Below are 20661 nucleotides of genomic sequence, written 5' to 3' on the forward strand. Positions count from 1 at the left end.
CCATTAACAACTCTCTGAGAGTTGATGATGATATAAATAATGCATGTTCTTGCTTTGGTTCATAATTCAAAAGCATATAAATGGGTCTAAAAAACTCCTAAAAAAAACTAGTTGCATGACATTCCTATATATCTACTCGGGCAGTTCATGATTTTGAACACAGCTTTGAAGCATTTACTAAAGCATTTACTGAGTTTGATTAAGAAGAGTTCACAAATGTTGGTGTGTCTCCAGGAACAGGGTTGGGAAATACTGAGTTACAGCATCTCCTGCAGTACATGAGCCTGTCCAGCAGAGGGAAACACACGCACAGTTTTTACACAGCAGTTCTTCAGGAGCAGCGCTGAACAACCCTGACCAATAATTAGAATTGGTGTTGAATCATGTGTTTGACAAGAACCCTGTTAACACTTAAATGTCTATAAATCAAGTTTCTTATCAATTTTCTCTTGACTCAGGGCAAGAGAAGCATATCATCATAACCAGGGAGCAACTGCACAAGTCATAACTAGTTTTATAATTGACTAACAAAGTGCGGGACGCTCCCATTGGCTCTTTATTTGCTGTTTTCAGAGTCCAGTGCTGTGACTGCTGGGATATCAGATAAATAGCAAATGGTTTAATGAGCACAGTTTCTCCTCTTACTCTTCACAAGTTAATTAACTACTGAAATTTACTTTTATTTCTGTCAAATTAAACTGACATAAGATTATTGTTACCAATAGATATAAAAATAAAAACATTAAAGTGAAATTTCCAAGAAGTTGGAAAGGAATGAAATTCACTAATTTGTAAAAGCATAGATCATATTGTGAACGATTCATCCATGTTTTTTGCCCCACAATTTTTCTATTTTGATCATCTGTTACACTTGGATGTACATCACAACACATAAGAAAAGATCTGTCACTATTCTTTTCATTGAGACTTTAAGTCAAGTCACCTTTATTTATACAGCGCTTTATATAATATACAGATTATTTCAGAGCAGCTTTACAATGATAAACAGGAAAATAATGATCAATGATGCAAACAGAAATCAATTCTGCTGTAAAGAGACAACAGTGTCATTGTTCAGCTGAAGTCAGTTCAGTGTTGATTTAGTTCAGTTCAATAACTGTGAAGATCTTCAACTATGAGTTAATCTATAAATTGATTTAAAGATAATAATAATTTTGTCATTCACTTTGAGTTCAATGCGTTTCCATTCAGTTCAATAAGAGTGTCGATGTTAATGTTACTGTCACCAAATCCCAGCATGCACTGCAGTCCCTGGTGCTGAGAACGGTCCTGTTACATCATCAATGGTCATTTTGTCATACACATGGTATTATGACTTATATTTGTCACTGCAGTTGTACTTAAAATACATTGAATCGTTTTTTTTTTTTAAATTCAAACATTATAACAATGATCTAAATAACAGAAAGTATTTAGTTTGTCTTGTTGTTCTGTCAATCATTATGTAAGAATATATACAGTGCATCCGGAAATTATTCACAGCGCTTCACTTTTTCCAAAATCGATTGAATTCATAATTTTTTCCTCAATTCTACAAACAATACCCCATAATGACAACGATGTTCAATCAGGTTCAAGTCTGGGCTCTGGCTGGGCCACTCAAGGACATTCACAGAGTTGTCCCGTAGCCACTCCTTTGTTATCTTGACTCTGTGCTTAGGGTCATTGTCCTGTTGGAAGACGAACCTTCGCCCCAGTCTGAGGTCCAGAGTGCTCTGGAGCAAATCTTCTTTCCCTCGATCCTGACTAGTCTTCCAGTTCCTGCCGCTGAAAAACATCCCCACAGCATGATGCTGCCACCACCACACTTCACTGTAGGGATGATATTGGCCAGGTGATGAGCGGTGCCTGGTTTCCTTCAGACATGACGCTTGCCATTCAGGCCAAAGAGTTCAATCTTTGTTTCATCAGACCAGAGAGTTTTGTTTCTCATAGTCAGAGTTCCTTAGGTGCCTTTTGGCAAACTCCAGGCTCAGTGTCATTTGCCGTCTGGACCCTGTACCAGGCCTGATCAGTGGAGAGCTGCAGAGATGGTTGTTCTTCTGGAAGGTTATCCTCTCTCCACAGAGAAACGCTGGAGCTCTGTCAGAGTGACCATTAGGTTCTTGGTCACCTCCCTGACTAAGGTCCTTCTGCTCTGATCGCTCATTTTGGCCGGGCGGCCAGTTCTAGGAAGAATCCTGGTGGCCACTGTGCTCATTGGGACCGTCAATGCAGAATATTTTTTTCTTTACTCTTCCCCAGGTCTGTGCCTCGATACAATCCTGTCTCGGAGGTCTACAGACAATTCCTTGGACTTCATGGCTTGGTTAACTGTGGGACCTTATATACTGTAGACAGGTGTGTGCCTTTCCAAATCATGTCCAATCAACTGAATTTACCACAGGTGGACTCCAATCAAGTTGTAGAAACATCTCAAGAATGATCAGTGGAAACAGGAGCACCTGAGCTCAATTGTGAGTGTCAACAGCTGTGAATACTTATGTACATTTTATTTTCTTTTGTTTTAAATTTTTTTATAAATTTGCAAAGATTTCAAACGAACTTCTTTCACGTTGTCATTATGAGGTATTGTTTGTAGAATTGAGGAAAAATATTATGAATTTAATCCATTTTGGAATAAGGGTGTAACATAACAAAATATGGAAAAAGTAAAGTGCTGTGAATACTTTCCAGCTGTAAACACTTGCCTCACTATTCATACTGTATTTTTCCAGAGCTAGAGATATAGAATACATTTTAAATGTATGTGTGATTGATGAATAATACCCTTGAATACAGTTTTTTTGAAGCATCATTTGTAAAACAATGATGACAATAGATTCTTGTATCTTAACTGAATTTCTCTAGAAGCAGAATAAGATTTAACTGTGATTTTCTGCTGTAATGATCAGTTTAACTGGTAAGATCCTCAGAGGGGAAGTTGTGCAGTGATTACATAGGAATGGAAAGACAGTCTCTGTGAAGGACGTCCTGAATGTACGCAGACAGTTTTTGGTTACAGGATCAGAGAATGACACCTTTCCTCTGTCATAGTCCAGCTGAACTCTCACACGCTGAAGCTTCTCTTTAACAGTAAAGTAAGTGTCAGGCTGCTCTGGGAATTGTGAGCTGTATTTGCTGTCTATGTACCGCACACGCCAGACATTAGACTTAGAGAAAACCGCTCCCTTCCTTTGGTTTGATGCTGTGGTTATTCCAAGACTCCAGAATGTATTGTCACCAACCTCCACATCCCAGCAGTGTGTTCCTGAGTTAAAGCCCTCAGATCCCAGGACACATAAATAAAAGTCAAACCTCTCTGGATTATCAGGAAGCGTTTTATATACATCACTGAACGACACACTGGTCAGATCAGACGAGAGTGTGAGATGAGGATTTGCTGTGTTTGGATCTAGAGTCAACGGAGCTGCAAAGAGAAGAACATCAGATTACAGGATGAAATATGATGCTATCAGAAATGTAAATATAAAACACATTATGAGTTCACTGTATGATCTGCAGATCTTCTGAAATACAGTTCAGATTCACTCAGAAATTCAAGTGATTATTAAATATATTTCTATCAGATGTTAATATTGTGTGTGTTTCTATCTGAAGGATCTTTTGCGCTGGTGTCAGATCTGCTGAGACTCACTGTGTTGGACAGTTTCCAGCATCTTCTTCCAGACTCTGAACGGCAGGTTACCCAGGTAACGGGACACATCAATCAAAGCTCCAGAACTCATCTGTGGATCCGGCTGTGAGATCTGGACTCTGGAGGAACATTCAGGAGTCAGAACTGCAGTGAATTTGAGTTCAGATCCACTGAGAGAAGAGATTCGAGCAGCTCACTCACCTTTCCATTGAGATGCTAAAGTTCTGGAAAATATAGAGTTTGAAAACATGTTAATATCTTATCAAACACTCTCATTGTCAGTGAGTCTCAAGTTGTTTTATGCTCAAAGAATGAAGCCAGATTGATTGGTCACCTTTAGAAACGAGACGTCATTGGCTTTCATTATCTCCTCCATGTCTCTGATTGTGTGTGAAAGAGCTGAGATGTGTGTGTTCATCTCCTCCAGCTTCTCCTTCATCATCTGCTTCTTCTGCTCCTCTTCCTCCCTCAGTGCAGTGATTGTAGCTTCTTCTTCGTCTCTGAGAAACTGATGAAGCTTCTCAAACTCTTCTTTAATCTGACGCTCTGTGTGCTCAGCTTGAGACTGAAATCACATCACATTCACTTCAGTCAGCTCTGTGTGAACACACACTCCACTAATGTCAATAATAAACTGTGTGTGTGAATGTTGAGTGTTTAACTCTTTATACATCCTCACCTCGATGTGTTGGATTGTTTCATCACACTCTCCTTTCATTTCTTCTCTATGTTTAAGCTTGTTTTGTAAGGACGTCAGCGCTGTATTAAATTCCTCCTACAGGTTAAGATGAAAATCTGTGAAACTTGTGAAGCTATAAGAGGTTTAAACATTTTGTGTCTGTGTTTTTAGTTTTATAATATTCATATGTTGAATGGGTCATTCTCAGGAAGCATTTGTGTCTAAAAAATATTGCAGGACAAGGGGGGCGTGGTTTAGCGAAGTCTGTGACGGGATAGAGAGTTGGGAGACAAGCACGGCATAAGTGGTTCAAGTGCAAATGATGAACACCTGTGTCTTGTTCCAGTAATGGGCACGGAGAGACCGTATAAAGCCACCTGGAAGAGGACATGCGGCAGTGAGAGACTGACTAGAGACGCTGGAAGCTACGGGAGACTGGAAAAGCTCTGGGGAGCGTCTGAAGTGCTGTTGAGAATGTTTGAGTTATTGTGAGCGGCAGTGGCGTAGTACTGTGTTGTTGGATCAATTATTGAGAGAAATAAAGTTAACCTGAGTCTCTATCAAGTCAACCCTGTCTTCTTCCTACCTTTCCTATACTGAGCCTTGCTACAGTGGTGCCAAAACCCGGGAAGGAAGAAGCAGCCGCCATGCAATCTCCGCCGTCATCAACACCGTTTACGGACGTCATCTCAATTTCTCAATTTCTCTTTTATTGTCACATATCATGTACACAAGTGAACTTGGCAGTGAAATGCTTAGGTGCAAGTCCCTTTTACATGGCTGTATATCGATTAACAATATACATAAATAACATTAACCACATTTATTCAAGTGCAGTGCATGGATGAGTGAGTTGTGCTACAAAGTGTTGCTACAGTTCAGAAGTCTAATCGCCTGTGCAAAAAAACTGTCTCGTAGTCTGCTGGTCCGGGCCCTAATACTCCGATACCGTCTACCAGACGGCAGCAGTGAAAGCAGATCATGGCCCGGATGGCTGGAATCTCTGATGATCTTTTTTGCTTTCCTAACACATGGCTGGGTGTAAATATCCTGGAGGGAGGGAAGCTCACCTCCAACAATATGCTGAGCCGTCCGGACCACTCTCTGCAGGGCTTTCCGGTTGAGACCGGTACAGTTTCCATACCAGGCGATAATACAACCAGTGAGGATGCTCTCCACAGTGCTGCTGTAAAATTGTCTGAGAATTTTTTGTCCCATACCAAATTTCTTCAGCCGCCTGAGGAAGAAGATACGCTGATGTGCTTTCCTCACGACTAAATCAGTATGAACTGACCAGGTGATGTCATTGGTGATATGAACACCAAGGAACTTAAAACTATCGACCTGCTGCACTGGCGTCCCTTCAATGATAAGGGAGGGGTAAACACTGTTCTGTTTTCTGAAGTCCACCACCAGCTCCTTGGTCTTACTGATGTTCAGAGAGAGGTTGTTTTCATGGCACCAGTTTGTCAAAGTGTGCACCTCCTCTCTGTAGGCTGACTCGTTATTGTCGGTGATTAGGCCTACCACCGTTGTGTCAACTGAAAATTTGACAATGACATTGGAGCTGTGTGTGGCCATGCAATCATGCGTATACAGAGAGTATAGAAGTGGACTGAGGACACACCCCTGTGGAGCTCCGATGTTAAGGCTGCTGGGTGAGGGAAGCGATGTCGAGAAAATCATCAATCTGGTGGCACTGGAGAAATTTATCACTCGTCTCCCTCGGTAAATGGCCAAGTGGGTCCATTGCCACCGTCCGACGTTGCTGGAATCAGCCATACGACTGGCGGAGGACCAAATGGTGGCATGCCCAGGGGTCAGCGGACCCTTACCATCTGTCTCTCTCTCCTCTCCTTTTTCCCCCCCTGTTCCCTCCTCTTCTCCCAGACCTGTCCCTCTCCCCAGGTCCCATCCTCCAGGCCCTCCAAGGATTCCACCCCGAGGGAGGGGTGGACCCAGCCTGGAGTTTGCCGGTGACTTGCGAGCTCCGCCCAGGAAGGCGGGCTGAGCCCTGCCAGGATCAATGCCGCTCCCTCTTCCCCGCTCTCTCTACGCCCATCGCTGGGCCCACTTACTACCACTGGCCCTAAAAAATGTGGCCACATGGAAAAGGCCATAGTTAAAGACACAAAGCCTGTAAAACACATGCTTTTGCCTCAAGTTATAGACAAACCGTCTATAAATGAACATGCACCCCAGGGCATTGTATGTACACATATAACTGTCTTGTAAAGTGTCCCTTGAATGTTATTTCGTTTATGCATGTCTTATGAACAACTTACTATATCATGTTACCTCATATATGTCTTGTCTCCTATCATATTAATGCTCGTTTCACGACTTACACTTTCATGTATGTCCTTTATTCAGAGGATGCAGTGTGTGTTTGTTGCATTAATTAGAGTATAAATGGGCACAGACCCATTGATTCATGCTTGAAACAAAGAGCAATAAAATCTCTAGAGGAATTTCCCACTTGGAAATCCCAACAATCTCATTGGTCAAGTCTACCTCAGGAGGGTGTGACTACTCCCAGACCTTAAAAAGAGAGATGCTCAGATTCCCTTGTTCTCTTCTTCTTCTCCTTCACGCCTACAACGGACACGCTGTGCCTGTGGGCTTCCGCCCAGCAGGCCACCATGCATGGTGAGCCTCCACACACACAGAGTCAAATGATTGTGTAGGACAGGAAACCTGATGCTACCACATGGGCCAGCAGGCCCAAACTCTGCTCGCCATGTGCAACTTCCTCAACCTCGACGGAGTCAAAGCAACAATGCAAGTTCACCTTTGTTCCTTCACTCAACATGAAAGGAAAGGACCGCAACTGCAAAACCATCGGACGGAGAGATCAATACTTTCTCCTGTGGCCGTATATCTGGACGCCATCCTGGACAAATGCAAGTAATGTACTAAGAAATACAAGTCGCTGTGTAGTTAGTAAAACTGTAAACTCCTTTGCTCAGACAAAGGAGCTTATCAGGGATGGTTTTTCCCAGGTTTAGACTCTTTGCATAACTTTATCAATCTGTACTGACCCGGTTCTTCTTCTAACTTTACCTCTTACCACGTATGTTTTGTGTATGTATGTTTTATGTTAGTTTTAGTCTTGTCCGCGCTTTAGATAATAAAGTTTGTGCACAATATATGTTTGGTCCTGACTCCCTGCCTGCAAACAAATTGTCCCTTAAATGATCAATCTTGTTATGCACTCTAAGCGCCTATGTAAATACAAAGGAAGAATTATTTTTCTGTGGCCATGAAAAATATCCTTTTCTAAGAACGTTAATAGGATGAACTGATTGATTTAAATGTTAATATAGCTACATCAAGTTAATCTATTTAACTGATTCAAATATTCATAATTAATCATAATAAATAATCATAATGAGTTATGAATAATTATTAATATTTCCCTTCTGAGCTAATTTGCTACATGTCCCACTGGCTGCCCCCAGTCAGGCTGGCTGCTACCACCAAATAACTGTGAGTATTAAGGGGGTGTTATAAGCATAGAAAATGCAGTTCCCGTTCCCGACCATCAGAGGTCTCAGTCTCCTGAATTCTAGACTCTTTCCTGACTACATTTTGCCCAGTCTCGTACCTGGTCCTGATTGCCCTTCACACCTGACTTTCATTACCTCCTGTATTTAAACAACCAGTTTCATTCAACCTTTGCAAAGTCTTGTTTTGCCCTGGTAAACATTTCTGAGCGTTATCGTCTGTTTTTTGTCTGCCTGTTACTACTTTTGGACTGTCTCTCTGGTTTCTGATTGTTTGCTGCCTGCCCTTTGGATTACTGCTTTGTTTTGTGGATATTTGGTTGTTTGCTGCTTGCCCCGACCCTCAGCCTGTTTGTGGATTATGCCTTGCCTGTCCTGCATTGCCTAGTTGTTCCTGTTGACTCTGCCTGTCTGACCACGACACTAATAAATACTGCAAATGGATCTGAACTCTGCTGACTCATCATTACAGGGGGGTACCTATCGGGCTTTGGTGGATTCAGGATGTAACCAAACCTTGATCCACTAAAGCCTAATTCAGCTCGAGGCGTTGGATACAAGCCGCATGGTTCAGGTATGATGTGTGCACGGGGACATGGAGAAATATCCTCTAGTGTCGGTTGGGATTTAATTTAGGGGGCAAAAGCATAATGTAGAGGTGGCAGTTAACCAGCACCTCTGGCATCCGTTGATTCTGGGAACCAATTGGCCGGCTTTTAGGGATTTATTGGGGTATTTGTGTGCTGATGTCTCTTGTGGAAAGAAAAGCAGGAAAAGGCAGTGGCTGTGCAGGTGGGAAAGACTGAGCCGGGACCACTGAGCTCTGAACCAGGGGAACCGAGCGCAATTGAGAGGCTGATCCTCTCAGAGCGCGATGACTTTCCCCTGGAGCAGTCTCATGATGAGTAATTAAAACATGTTTTTGAACAGGCCCATTCCATCGATGGCCAATCTCTCCAGCCAGACCATCCGCTCTCTTTTCCATATTTTGCTATTATAAAGGGTCGGTTGTAAAAGAGAGACAGAAGACACTCAGACAAAGCAAAATACAACCCAATTATTAGTACCAAAAAGCAGTCGGGAAATGCTTTTCAAGGCGACTCAGTGTAACCCCATGGCTGGACATTTAGGACAGGGAAGAACTTTAAATCGTCTCATGGCCCGTTTCTTTTGGCCGGGCATTCACGAGAACGTGCGCAGGTGGTGCATGTCTTGTCGTGAATGTCAGCTGGTAAATCTGCCGGCCACCCCAAAAGCGCCTTTGCGCCCCCTACCGTTAATGCAGGTCCCCTTCGAAAGAATTGGTATGGACCTCATCTGCCCATTAGAACGATCCGTACGGGGGCATCGCTTTGCATTAGTGATAGTGGACTATGCAAGTACAAATTATGAACACCTGTGTCTTGTTCCAGTAATGGGCGTGGAGAGACTGTATAAAGCCACCTGGAAGAGGACATGCGGCAGTGAGAGACTGACTAGAGACTCCGGAAGCTACGGGAGACTGGAAAAGCTCTGGGGAGCGTCTTAAGTGCTGTTGAGAATGTTTGAGTTTTTTGTGAGCGCCAGTGGCATAGTACTGTGTTGTTGGATCGATTATTGAGGGAAATAAAGTTAACCTGAGTCTCCATCAAGCCAACCCTGTCTTCTTCCTTCCTTTCCTATACTGAGCCTTGCTACAATGAACCTCAAGAAATAATGTTTTCACCAACAAATGTGTTTTTTTGCAATGGCCAATTCTTAATATTTATATCCATGCCGTTGTAAATTTGTGGTTGTGCAAATACAAATATAGAAAGTGAACGAATGTTAGAATCAAACAATTAATATTGTGTCTTGTAATAAATCACATATTATTAATGGAAAAAATTAATGAATAACCCATGACATTACTATTGTTTTCAAAACATGTTTTTGTGCCGATGCTGTTACATTCAAGAAGATTTGAATATCAGAAAGGTTTAGAAGTTTAGTACAACATTTTATATCAGTAGTAAGTCATAATAATCAAAATAAATCAAAATAAATACTGATTTATTACTGTTTCTATGTTTATCACTGTATATAGCACATGAAATGAGAGACATTTGTCTTACCTTGTATGATGAAAGCACTTCACTGAAGGGTCTGAATGTGTGTTTGGTGTGTTTCTCTGAGTCTCTGCACACTAAACACACAGGCTGTTTGTCCTCCAGACAGAAGAGTTTGAGTTTCTCACTGTGTAAACTGCACTTCTCCTCAGACTCTGATGAACGCCTCTCATTTCCCTCCTTTATCAATGAATCACACATGTTTTTTAATGCTAGAATAACTGGAGGATCACTTTTTGAGGATCTTCTCCTGCAGACGGGACACTCCTGAGTTTCCTTAGTTTTCCAGAACTGTTGTAGACAGTCTTTACAAAAACTGTGACTACAGGACAGAATAACAGGAACCTTGAATATTTCACAGCAAATAGGACAAGAAAGCTCTTCCACAGATTTTGAATCCATTTCTTCGTCTTGTAAAAGATCCAATGATCTACAGTTTAATTTCACTTTCTGGTCTTTGGCTTGAAAAGTAAATAACCATTACAATCAAAATCTAATCTGGGTTCATTCAGACATACACAAGTATCCTAATATAAAGTGTCCTCTGTTCTTCACAACACTGACTCGATTTAAGCTTTCAGTAAAAATGAAAGTCAGAAATAATGACTAGTCACTTCCTGATTTTGTAAGAGGGTGGAGCTTCTGAAGACCTTCCAGTTGCATAAACCACTAAAACTAATCATCTTTTTATGGCTGTTAATAACTTTTTAAATCAGTTACATAAAATATACATTGGCCTAATATGATACAAAAAAGATTGTCCCTTTATTAACTGCTAGAGGACCGTATTATAAGACACTGTCTTAACATAATGGCTTTGTTTATGCAACTGGAGACAGACTCAATGAACAGAATAAAGAAACAAATGAGATTTTTTTTTAAAAATACTATAAAACTAGTTTAATAAAATATATACTGGCCTTTTGGTTAGACTGAGACGGTCAGTGTGTGGAGGGAGTGGGGTCACAGATGGTATCAGGTGAATTCAGAACCGCATACTAGCTACTACTCTTACTATTTCTGCCATAGAAAGATACACTACATGTAGTATGAGTATAGTATATGATGTATGTATATAATTAAAATTTGTTCAGATGCTTTGCAAAGTGGTGCTGCCATGCTCTTTTTAAAGAGAAGATTATTTCTCCTGGTAACCCTTCCAAGCGTGCCATACTGTTCTGGTAATTTTCTAATTGTACTATCATGAATTTTAAAGGCCAGTTCACACCACACATACAGAACACATTTGTTGGGTTTTGTTGGAATAGTGTGTCACCCCAGACGGCGTCTGTTGGCGTTGGTCAGGGTTTGTTTTCACCCGACTGAACATGTTCAATCAGAGTTTGTTGGTGTTTGTTGTCAGGGTTTGTTTTCACCCGACTGAACATGTTCAATCAGAGTTTGTTGGTGTTTGTTGTCAGGGTTTGTTTTCACCCGAGTGAACATGTTCAATCAGAGTTTGTTGGTGTTTGTTGTCAGGCTTGCCAACTCTCATGCATTTGGCATGAGACACATGCATTTGGCATGAGACACATGCTCTGTCTCATGCTCTCACACTGCCCAAATAAATCTCACGCCAAATTGCCAAACCTGCTTTTTATTTGAAACAAAGTCTAAGCTTTTAATATATATATTTTTAAGTTTTAATACGAAATTCAAACAATAAATACCGTTTTGGCACACAGTTAAAGCCAGAGTGGCATAACAGTTAAAGCCAGAGCTGTTGAAAACAGAGTATCGACATGCTTTCATCTCACGGCGGCGCGCACGGTCAAGTGGTTTACAGAGCTCTCAATAGTTCTAAACAAACCAGTGCTGTCAATACATTTGAATAGACAACAGCTTCACTATACGGGTATTTGCAGCAATTTTGGTAAACACTACTGCACAGTGTGCATTGATTATTACATCAACCATATTTACAGTATAATTTTGTTATGGATAGTTTTTTAATGCTAGAATAACTGGAGGATCACTTCTTGAGGATCTTCTCCTGCAGACGCGACACTCTTGGGTTTCCTTAGTTTTCCAGAACTGTTGTAGACACTACACCACAGTGTGCATTGATTATAACGTCAACCATATTTCATTTTTGTTTCATTTTATTATGGAGAGTTATGGAGATTGTTGACATATATGTTAATGTTTTTCTTGTATTTAGCCCTCGGGTATTGAGGGTTGACACACTCATACTCATTGGTGGTCAAATGTGACACCGTTACTATTTTTCAATTAAATAGCCTAACTGTTCTATATTTTAGTTCAATGGTATTAATTTAATATATTGAGGAGATCTTTTGATACTGTCACAAACACCGGTCAGACGGTCAGATTCCACTGTCAGCCACCGGAGGTCTCACTCACCTGAATACTGATGTTCATTCAGACTTCATTTCCCAAGCACCCACAGTCTGGGACTGATTACTGCACACCTGATCCTGATCACACTGACTATATATACCCTGGCCACACACACACTCATTGCGAAGTCTTGTTTGCCCCGGCTGCATTTCTGAGCATTTATTCCTTGTTGTTATCCTGCCTGTGTTTTGACACTGCCTTGAACTCCCGTTTCTGACGCTGTGTTGCCTGCCTTCTGATCTTTGTTTGCCTGGACCTTGTATACTGACTATTTGCTGCTCTGCCTGTGATATTGCTGTTCGCTCTGGTTTATCGACCCACGCCAGTTTATACTGTGAGTTTGAGCTGTTTTAAAAAACTGCACATGGATCCCAATCTACCCAAGTCCTCATGACAGAAGACTTTGCCAACTACCGATCCAGCGGTTTTCATGCACTTCTCTAATGAACTCTCAGCTCAAGCAAATCAACTGGGGGCTCACTAACAGCAGCTCAGTCGTCTGACAACCATGACGGAGGAACTGGTCAAGACGGTTCAAAGCCTCCATCAACCTCAGTCGGCATCAAATGCTCCAGTGCTTCAGCCAAGCCAGGTATCTCAACCAACACCTGTTACCACGCTGACAAGCAACCCCCGCTTGGCGTTTCCCGAGAAGTTTGACGGCACTCCAACCAAGTGTAAGGGCTTTCTAATGCAGTACTCTATTTTCCTGGCTCAACAACCTGCTCTGTACTCGACTGACACTGGCAAGATCTCACTGGTGTGCATTCTTCTCAAGGGCAAGGCACTCGAATGGGCAACGGCAGTCTGGGACAACCAAATCCTCGAGCGACTCACTTACACAAACTTCATCCAACAACTGCGCACAGTGTTCGAACATGCCGAAGGAGGACTGCGGAATGCTGTTGAACAGTTGCTCGCACTTCAATAAGGAAAAGGTACGGCCACTGAATTTGCTCTCACTTGTCGCACTCTTGTGCTAGATGGACGCCCCCTGTGGACTGGTCACGTGCAATACACCACCACCAAACTAAACCTGCAAGTGAGCGCTCCACACACCGAACTCATCCGCCTGAATATCATTCATTCTCCACATAACCCCGTCATTCGTATCGACAACTTCATCCGCTCCCGAAGAAATCATTGAGTCTGTAGTAACCTTCAACTCACCTATCCACCCAACACCAGTGAGGATCCCATGCAAATCGGACGTACTCACCTTCCACTGAAGAATCCTTTGGCAGTGGCCGCGCTAGATGGACGCCCCTTGGGGACTGGCCAGGTGCAATACACCACCACCGAACTAAACCTGCAAGTGGGCGCTCTACACACCGAACTCATCCACCTGTACGTCATTCATTCTCCACATAACCCGTCATTCTGGGCTTCCCCTGGCTGCAGGACCACAATCCGCAAATTTCCAGGCAAGACAAACAGATCACTCGATGGGACTCCACTTGTCATTCCCGATGCCTACGCTCAACCAAACTACTGCCAATAAGAACCACCGTCATGAACAACACCGTCAACACCACACCGGGGGTGCCTCCTGAGTATTCAGACCTCAACGAGGCATTCAGTAAGACCAAGGCATCACAACTACCACCACATCGCAACAACGACTGCGCCATAGACCTCCTACCGGTCACCACGCCACCTAGAGGATGCATCCTTCCATTGTCTGAACCCCAAGATCAAGCGATGAAAGAATACATCAAAGAGGAGCTGGCTAAGGGGTTTATTCGACCATCCACCTCACCTGCAGCAGCCGGGTTCTTCTTTGTGGGAAAGAAAGATGGAGGTATTTGTCCCTGCATTGATTATCGTGGCCTAAACAAAATCACAATCAAGTTCAGATACCCGCTATCTCTGGTCCGTGCTGCCCTGGAACAACTAAGGACTGCCAAGGTTTTCACCAAGCTTGACCTCCGATCTGCCTATAACCTCATTCGCATTCGGGAAAGGGATGAATGGAAGACTACCTTTTCCACAAGCAACGGGCACTATGAATATGTTGTCATGCCCGTGCTGTCCAATAGTCCTTCCATGTTTCAATCGTTCATCTATGACATCTTCAGAGACATGCTAAACCAATGTTTGGTGTTATACATCGACGACATACTCATTTACTCAAACACCATGGAGGAACATATCCAACAGGTCTGTACAGTCTTGCAACGTCTCATTGACCACCAGTTTTACGCCAAAGCCGAAAAATGTGTCATCAGTTTAATTTCTCAACCCACAACCATAAAGGAGCTACAAAGATTCTTGGGCTTTGCTAACTTTTACAGGAGATTCATTAGAAATTTCAGTTCAGTCGCCGCACCACTCACTGCCATCACAAGGGAAGGAAACCGCAAGCTGCGGTGGTCTGCCGATGCCATACAAGCATTCACCGACCTGAAGAACCGATTCATGTCCGCTCCCATCCTGCATCATCCTGACCCTCAAGTGCCATTTGTGGTAGAAGTAGATGCCTTCAACACAGGGATTGGTGCCATCCTCTCTCAACGCCAAGGAAACCCACCTAAACTATTTCCCTGTGCATATTATTCCAGAAAACTCTCAGCAGCCGAGCAGAACTATGACGTGGGTAATCGCAAACTACTAGCGATGAAGGCGGCATTCGAGGAGTGGCGGCATCACAACCTCGAATATCTACGCTCAACCAAGAGACTAAACCCCAGGCAAGCCAGATGGGCACTATTCTTCACTCGTTTTAACTTTTCCATCACTTACATTCCAGGCTCCAAGAACATCAAAGCTGATGCTTTATCACGACAATATGATCCCACACCTCAGAATTTCCAGCAAGATCCCATCATTTCACCCATCCTAATTCTGGCTCTGGTCCAATGGGACATCATGTCAGAAATCACACAAGCGCACGCACAAAATCCACCCCCTGAGGAATGCCCAGCTGACCGAGCATTTGTCTCTCCAGAATTCAGATTGAAGGTGATTCGCTGGGTATACTCTGCCACAAGCTCTGGCCACCCAGGAATTACGACCACAACTCGGCTGATAAGAACGGTTCTGGTGGGACACCTTACAGGCAGGCGTCATCACTTTGTGAACGCGTGTCACACATGTGTCGCAGCGAAGACTCCAAGACCGCTACTAGCAGGGCTGCTGGGCTCACTGCAGGGCTCACTTACCCATTCCACAACGACCATGGTCCCATATAGCCATTGACTTCATCACAGACCCGCCGGTCTCCCAAGGTAACACCACCATATTAACTGTGATTGATCGATTCTCTAAAGGATGTTGCTTAATTCCTCTACCTAAGCTTCCTACAGCCTTTGAGACCACCGAACACTTATTCCACTACATATTCCGATATTATGGTCTTCCTGAAGACATCATCTCTGACCGAGACTCCCAGTTTACGTCAAGAGTAAGGACCGCTTTCTTTCAACTACTGAATATCAACATATGCCTCATGTCTGGTTATCATCCACAGTCTAATGGGCAAACCGAACGACTAAACCAAGAGATCTCCAAGTTTCTCAGGATGTACTGTCGACATAATCAAGCCGACTGGAGCTGCTTTCTTCCCTGGGCGGAATATGCACAAAATTCCATTCTCAAACTATCCACCAAATTAACACACTTCCAGTGCGTCCTGGGGTTCCAACCTCCACTGTTTCCATGGACCGTCCGAAGTTCCTGCGGTAAACGACTGGTTCCAATGCAGTGAAGTTACCTGGAACCAAACCCATGTCCATCTACAACGAGCAGTAAACAGGGCTAAAGAGCAAGCTGATTGTCACTGTCGTCCCCATCCAAACTATAGCCTACACCTGGACAGTGGGTGTGGCTGTCAACTCGGGACCTCCATCTACGAATACCCTGCAAGAAACTCCCAGTAGCCTTTCAAAATTGCCAAGCAAATTAATGTGGTTTCATTTTGCCTTGAATTACCTGCCACTTACCGTATATCTCATTATTTTTCCTTATATGTACAGTAGGCAATATATATATATATATATATATATATATATATATATATATATATATATATATATATATATATATATATATATATATATATATATATATATATATATATATATATATATATATATATATATATATATATAATATATCTATTAGGGATGCACCAAATCCACATTTCTGGGATTCGGCCGAATACCGAATCCACTGGTTAAGATTCTGCCGAATCCGAAACCGAATACCAAATCCTACTCCCATCCCGTCCATTAACACAGTAAACACATTAATGAAGTAAACAATGTCCACAGCAGTGTATTTTTCATTTTAATTTATTTAAAAAAAAAAAAAAGATTAGGCAACGTTATGCCAGGATGACAAAGTGGGAAAAACTATTTTGACAATTACCACAAGCTTGTTTATTTCAAGATCCAAATCAAAATCCACAGTATTAGCCTTTTAGATTTATAATCCCATAAAGTACAAACCAAAACCTTTCTATAAAAGTGTAACAATGCAAAGAAAAGTGTTTTTTCCTTCTTCAAAATATGTTTGGCGACTTAACTGAATTATTGAACATTTACTCAATAAACATGGATAATAATTAACATAAAGTAGGGTGTTGTTTCGTTTAGAACAGTATAGGCTACGATTAGAACAGTAGCCAAATATTACGAAAAATCACAAACACCTCTCCTGTATAATAATTAAGCTATAAACTCTAACCTTTCACATGAAATGAGAGTTTCCTTTCAGGAAAACAAGACGCTCGGCGTTAACAGGTGACAGCCGGTTGCGAGTGTGGGAACGAATGTCCCCAGCCGTACTGAAAAGTCTTTCACTGGGCACAGAGGTTGGTGGCGCACAGAGGTAGACCTTTGCTGTTTTTGCCAGCAGTGGAAATCACTGCTTATTTGTCTTCCACCACAGAAGAGGATCCTCTCTAAGAGGAATCAGAGGCTCGCTGAAAAAAGCGCTCATCTCCGCGTCAGCACCCGATGTGACTGCCTCAGTATTGCTGCGGTACAGATCGCCCCAGCCGCCCCAGATTCCTGAACAGTGTCGTTTAGTGCTAACTGTCGGGCCTTGTTCCTCCTCAGGCTGTTTAGTTGCTTTAGTTGTAGGCCTAGCAGATGCGCCTTGATCTGATTCAGATATACGGGATACAGCCTCCTGCACAAGCAACTTTGATCGACACTGTTCTGTTTCACTCCCCCAAATTTTCGCCTTGTATCTGGGATCCAGACTTGTTGCCACAACTAAGTTGCTATTCTGCTCGCTTCCCTCAAACCTATCCTGCAGAGATTTCAGCAAGCGGGTTTTCATCTGCTTGATTCCATGACCGTCTGTTTCGTTGTGGATATAGCGCTTCAACATCATCACAGCTGGCAGGACAGTGGATATACACGCATTTTCTGCGCTTATTTCTCTAGTCAACTCCTCGAAGGGCCTGAGCACCTTGAGAACATCCTCCATCAGAGTCCACCTCTGTGCATGAATATGTTGCATACCATCTGTCTCCGACACGTAGATGTTTATGGCACGTTTCTGTTCTATTAAACGATCGAACATCAGATATGTCGAATTCCATCGTGTTGACACGTCCTGGATTAAATGGTGATTTGGCAGCCCAAACTCCTGCTGTAGAGCAGAAAGCCTTGATTTAGCACTTGAAGAGTGCCTAAAGTGACCAACAGTTTTCCTGGCCAGTGCGATCATGTCAGAGACACTTTGTTGTGAGAAAAGACTGTCGTGGATGCATAACTGGAGCGTGTGCGCAAAACAGCCAGAACTTGGAATCCCTGCCTCGGACATGGCTTTCTGCATGTTTGCAGCATTGTCCCTCAAGACCAGGTGACACTTGGTAACAGGTATTTCCCACGCTCCCACGCTATTTATAACGCGGTGTGCCTTCCATCGAACGCTTCACATCGAAGAATAGCATGTGTGCGCTTAAAGTCATCATTAATCCAATGTGAGGTCACACTGATGTAGGACTGTGTAGTGTACTCACAAGTCCATATGTCGCATGTAAATGCAAAAGCATGTGCTTCGGCAATGTGTGCTTTTATGCGGGAAGTGATGGACTCGTGCATTTCAGGGATGATTTTGTCAGCAAAAAAGCACCTGGATGGGATTTTGTAACGTGGCTCAAGCAGATGAAGTAGCTCGTTGAATCCATTGTCTTCCACTACACTATAGGGCTGCAAGTCAATGGCTATCATTTTCCCAATTGCTGCATGAATGGCTTTCGCTCGTGTGTTATCTGAAGCCCACTGTTTGTTCAGTGTAGGGCTAGCAAAGCTGGTAATGGTCGTCTGATTAACACAAGTTCTTAGCTGTGACTGTCCTTCCTTTGCCGTACCTGAAGTTGATGCGTTTTGGCTACTGTCTTCCTTCATGCACAACTCGTATTCTTTAGGATGTCTTATGCGCAAATGTTTTAACAGCGGCGATGTTGTGTACTGTTTGGGGTCCTTTCCACCACGAGACAAAACGGCATTGCAAAGTGAACATGTTGCTCGACTTGAATCGCCTTCTTTTAACTGAAAGTACTGCCAAACTACACTTTTTCTGCTCACAGGTTCCATTTTTTCACTCTCACAGCCTATTGCATTCGTTCGAACGATCCACCTGGTAAACAAACACCTTCCCGTAATCAACTGCTGCGTCATTACGTTGACCAGCGTAGCGTGCATAGTGCAGGTTCGGTTCGGTGGAAAAAAATTCTAAGGTTCGGCAGAAACCGAACCCCGTCAAAAAGCCCAATATTCGGCCGAATCCGAATCCTGGATTCGGTGCATCCCTAATATATATATATATATATATTGTGACGTGTCCACCCAGAGGAATCAGCGTCGCCCTGGCAACAACGCACCTGCACGTCATCACCATGGGCTGATCGGTCACAGCTGCACCTCATCAGCCCGGAGGCATATAAGCAGCTACGGCTGAGCAGAGAGTCAGACTCTGGTCTCGAGCTGAATGTACTGCTGGACTAACCTCTCTCTTTGTTCTCCTCAGAAGGCAGCGAGTGACCGACAGCCCACTTCACTGGAGCACGTTTGGACACCCACCTTTTCACCAGGATCGAACACCACACGGGACGAGGATTCACCAGCCACCACGCACCGGCTCACTAACTGTTTCACCTTATTCACTTGCACTATAAATAAAACCCACCCTCCGGGGCCTGTTCACTCAACCTGCCTTGTCGTGTGATTCCTCACCCCGTGACAGTGGTGGAGAATACGGGCAGAAGCGTGAGGAATCACCGACAAGTTCACCGCACCCAAATCCTAATCTTCTCTGTTTGTTTTTTTTTCTGCACGCCAGGACCCGGAAGTAGCGCGCTCGCTCCCCGAAGATGGAGGAAGTGTTGCAGCGCCTCACGGAGGTGAGCATCCGCCAGCAACAAATCGCGGAACATCTCGCCACCCGCCAGGGCAGGACGGAAGATGAACTGACCGCCATCCGTCTTGCCGCTGCCCAGCGCGTTCTGCTACCTGATCCGCGTGCCCAAGCCACCCGCCTGCTGCCGAAGATGACGGCGGATGATGACGTGGAGGCTTTCCTGCAGGTATTTGAAACGACTGCGCAAAGTGAGGAGTGGCCAGAGGGCGATTGGGCACGCGCGCTGGCACCACTACTCACTGGAGAAGCCCAGCGGGCTTATTTCGCACTTCCCCGTGCGATCGCTGAGGATTATGGCGAAGTCAAGCGTGAAATCCTAGCGAGGTTGGGACTCTCATCCATCTGCGCCGCCCAGCAGTTTCACGAATGGGAGTTCAAGCCCCGGGTGCCAGCCCGTGCCCAAGCCGCCGAACTCAACCGCATCGCTCAACATTGGCTGATGGAAGGAGGTCCCACGGCAGCTCAGGTAGCGGAACGGGTGGTGGTCGATCGCCTCCTCCGTGCTCTTCCCCGTCCCATCCGGCAGGCGGTCGGTATGAGGAATCCCTCCAACACCGCGGAACTCGTGGAGGCGATCGAGCTGGCGGATGCCATTCACCACCGTGAGGCAGGGGAGCGAGCGTTGCCGTTCCCCCGGAGGGTGGTCCAGGAGCGACGGCCGCTCGAAGGGGCCCCGCGACCAGTAGGCAGGCCGACGGTTCCCCCGCCGCGAGACGAGCCCATGCCCAGCGCCGAACCCATGCAGCCTCCGCGTGCGTGGCTGGCAGGCTGCATCGTCCACCAGCAGATACCATCGGGAGCCCCGGAAGCAGACGTGGTGATCGACGGGAGACACTTCAGAGCCCTGCTGGACTCCGGCAGTACGGTCACCCTCATCCAGCCAAGGTTGTGCGGGTCCCGAGGAGGCGGGAAGAGCTTCCTCCCCATCACCTGTGTGCACGGAGACACTCGCCAAGTGCCGACCCGTCGAGTCACCATCTCATCGCCCCAAGGCAC

The 20661-nt window shown here is 44.2% G+C and overlaps 1 protein-coding gene across 1 annotated transcript; it reads right to left on the reverse strand.

Moving 5' to 3' along the window:
* Positions 1–2539: 2539 nt before the first annotated feature.
* On the reverse strand, positions 2540–10512 carry LOC307140162 (zinc-binding protein A33-like). Its single transcript, XM_079839422.1, has 6 exons — positions 9937–10512; positions 4338–4433; positions 3993–4223; positions 3860–3882; positions 3659–3777; positions 2540–3430 (listed from the first exon to the last, which is right to left on the reverse strand). Exons 1-6 carry the CDS (start codon positions 10330–10332, stop codon positions 2886–2888), a joined length of 1410 nt encoding a protein of 469 aa, XP_079695548.1. The 5' UTR covers positions 10333–10512; the 3' UTR covers positions 2540–2885.
* Positions 10513–20661: the final 10149 nt, after the last annotated feature.

This window comes from Gobio gobio (genome assembly GCF_949357685.1).
Source record: "Gobio gobio genome assembly, chromosome: 16".
Classification (NCBI taxonomy): Eukaryota; Metazoa; Chordata; class Actinopteri; order Cypriniformes; family Gobionidae; genus Gobio; species Gobio gobio.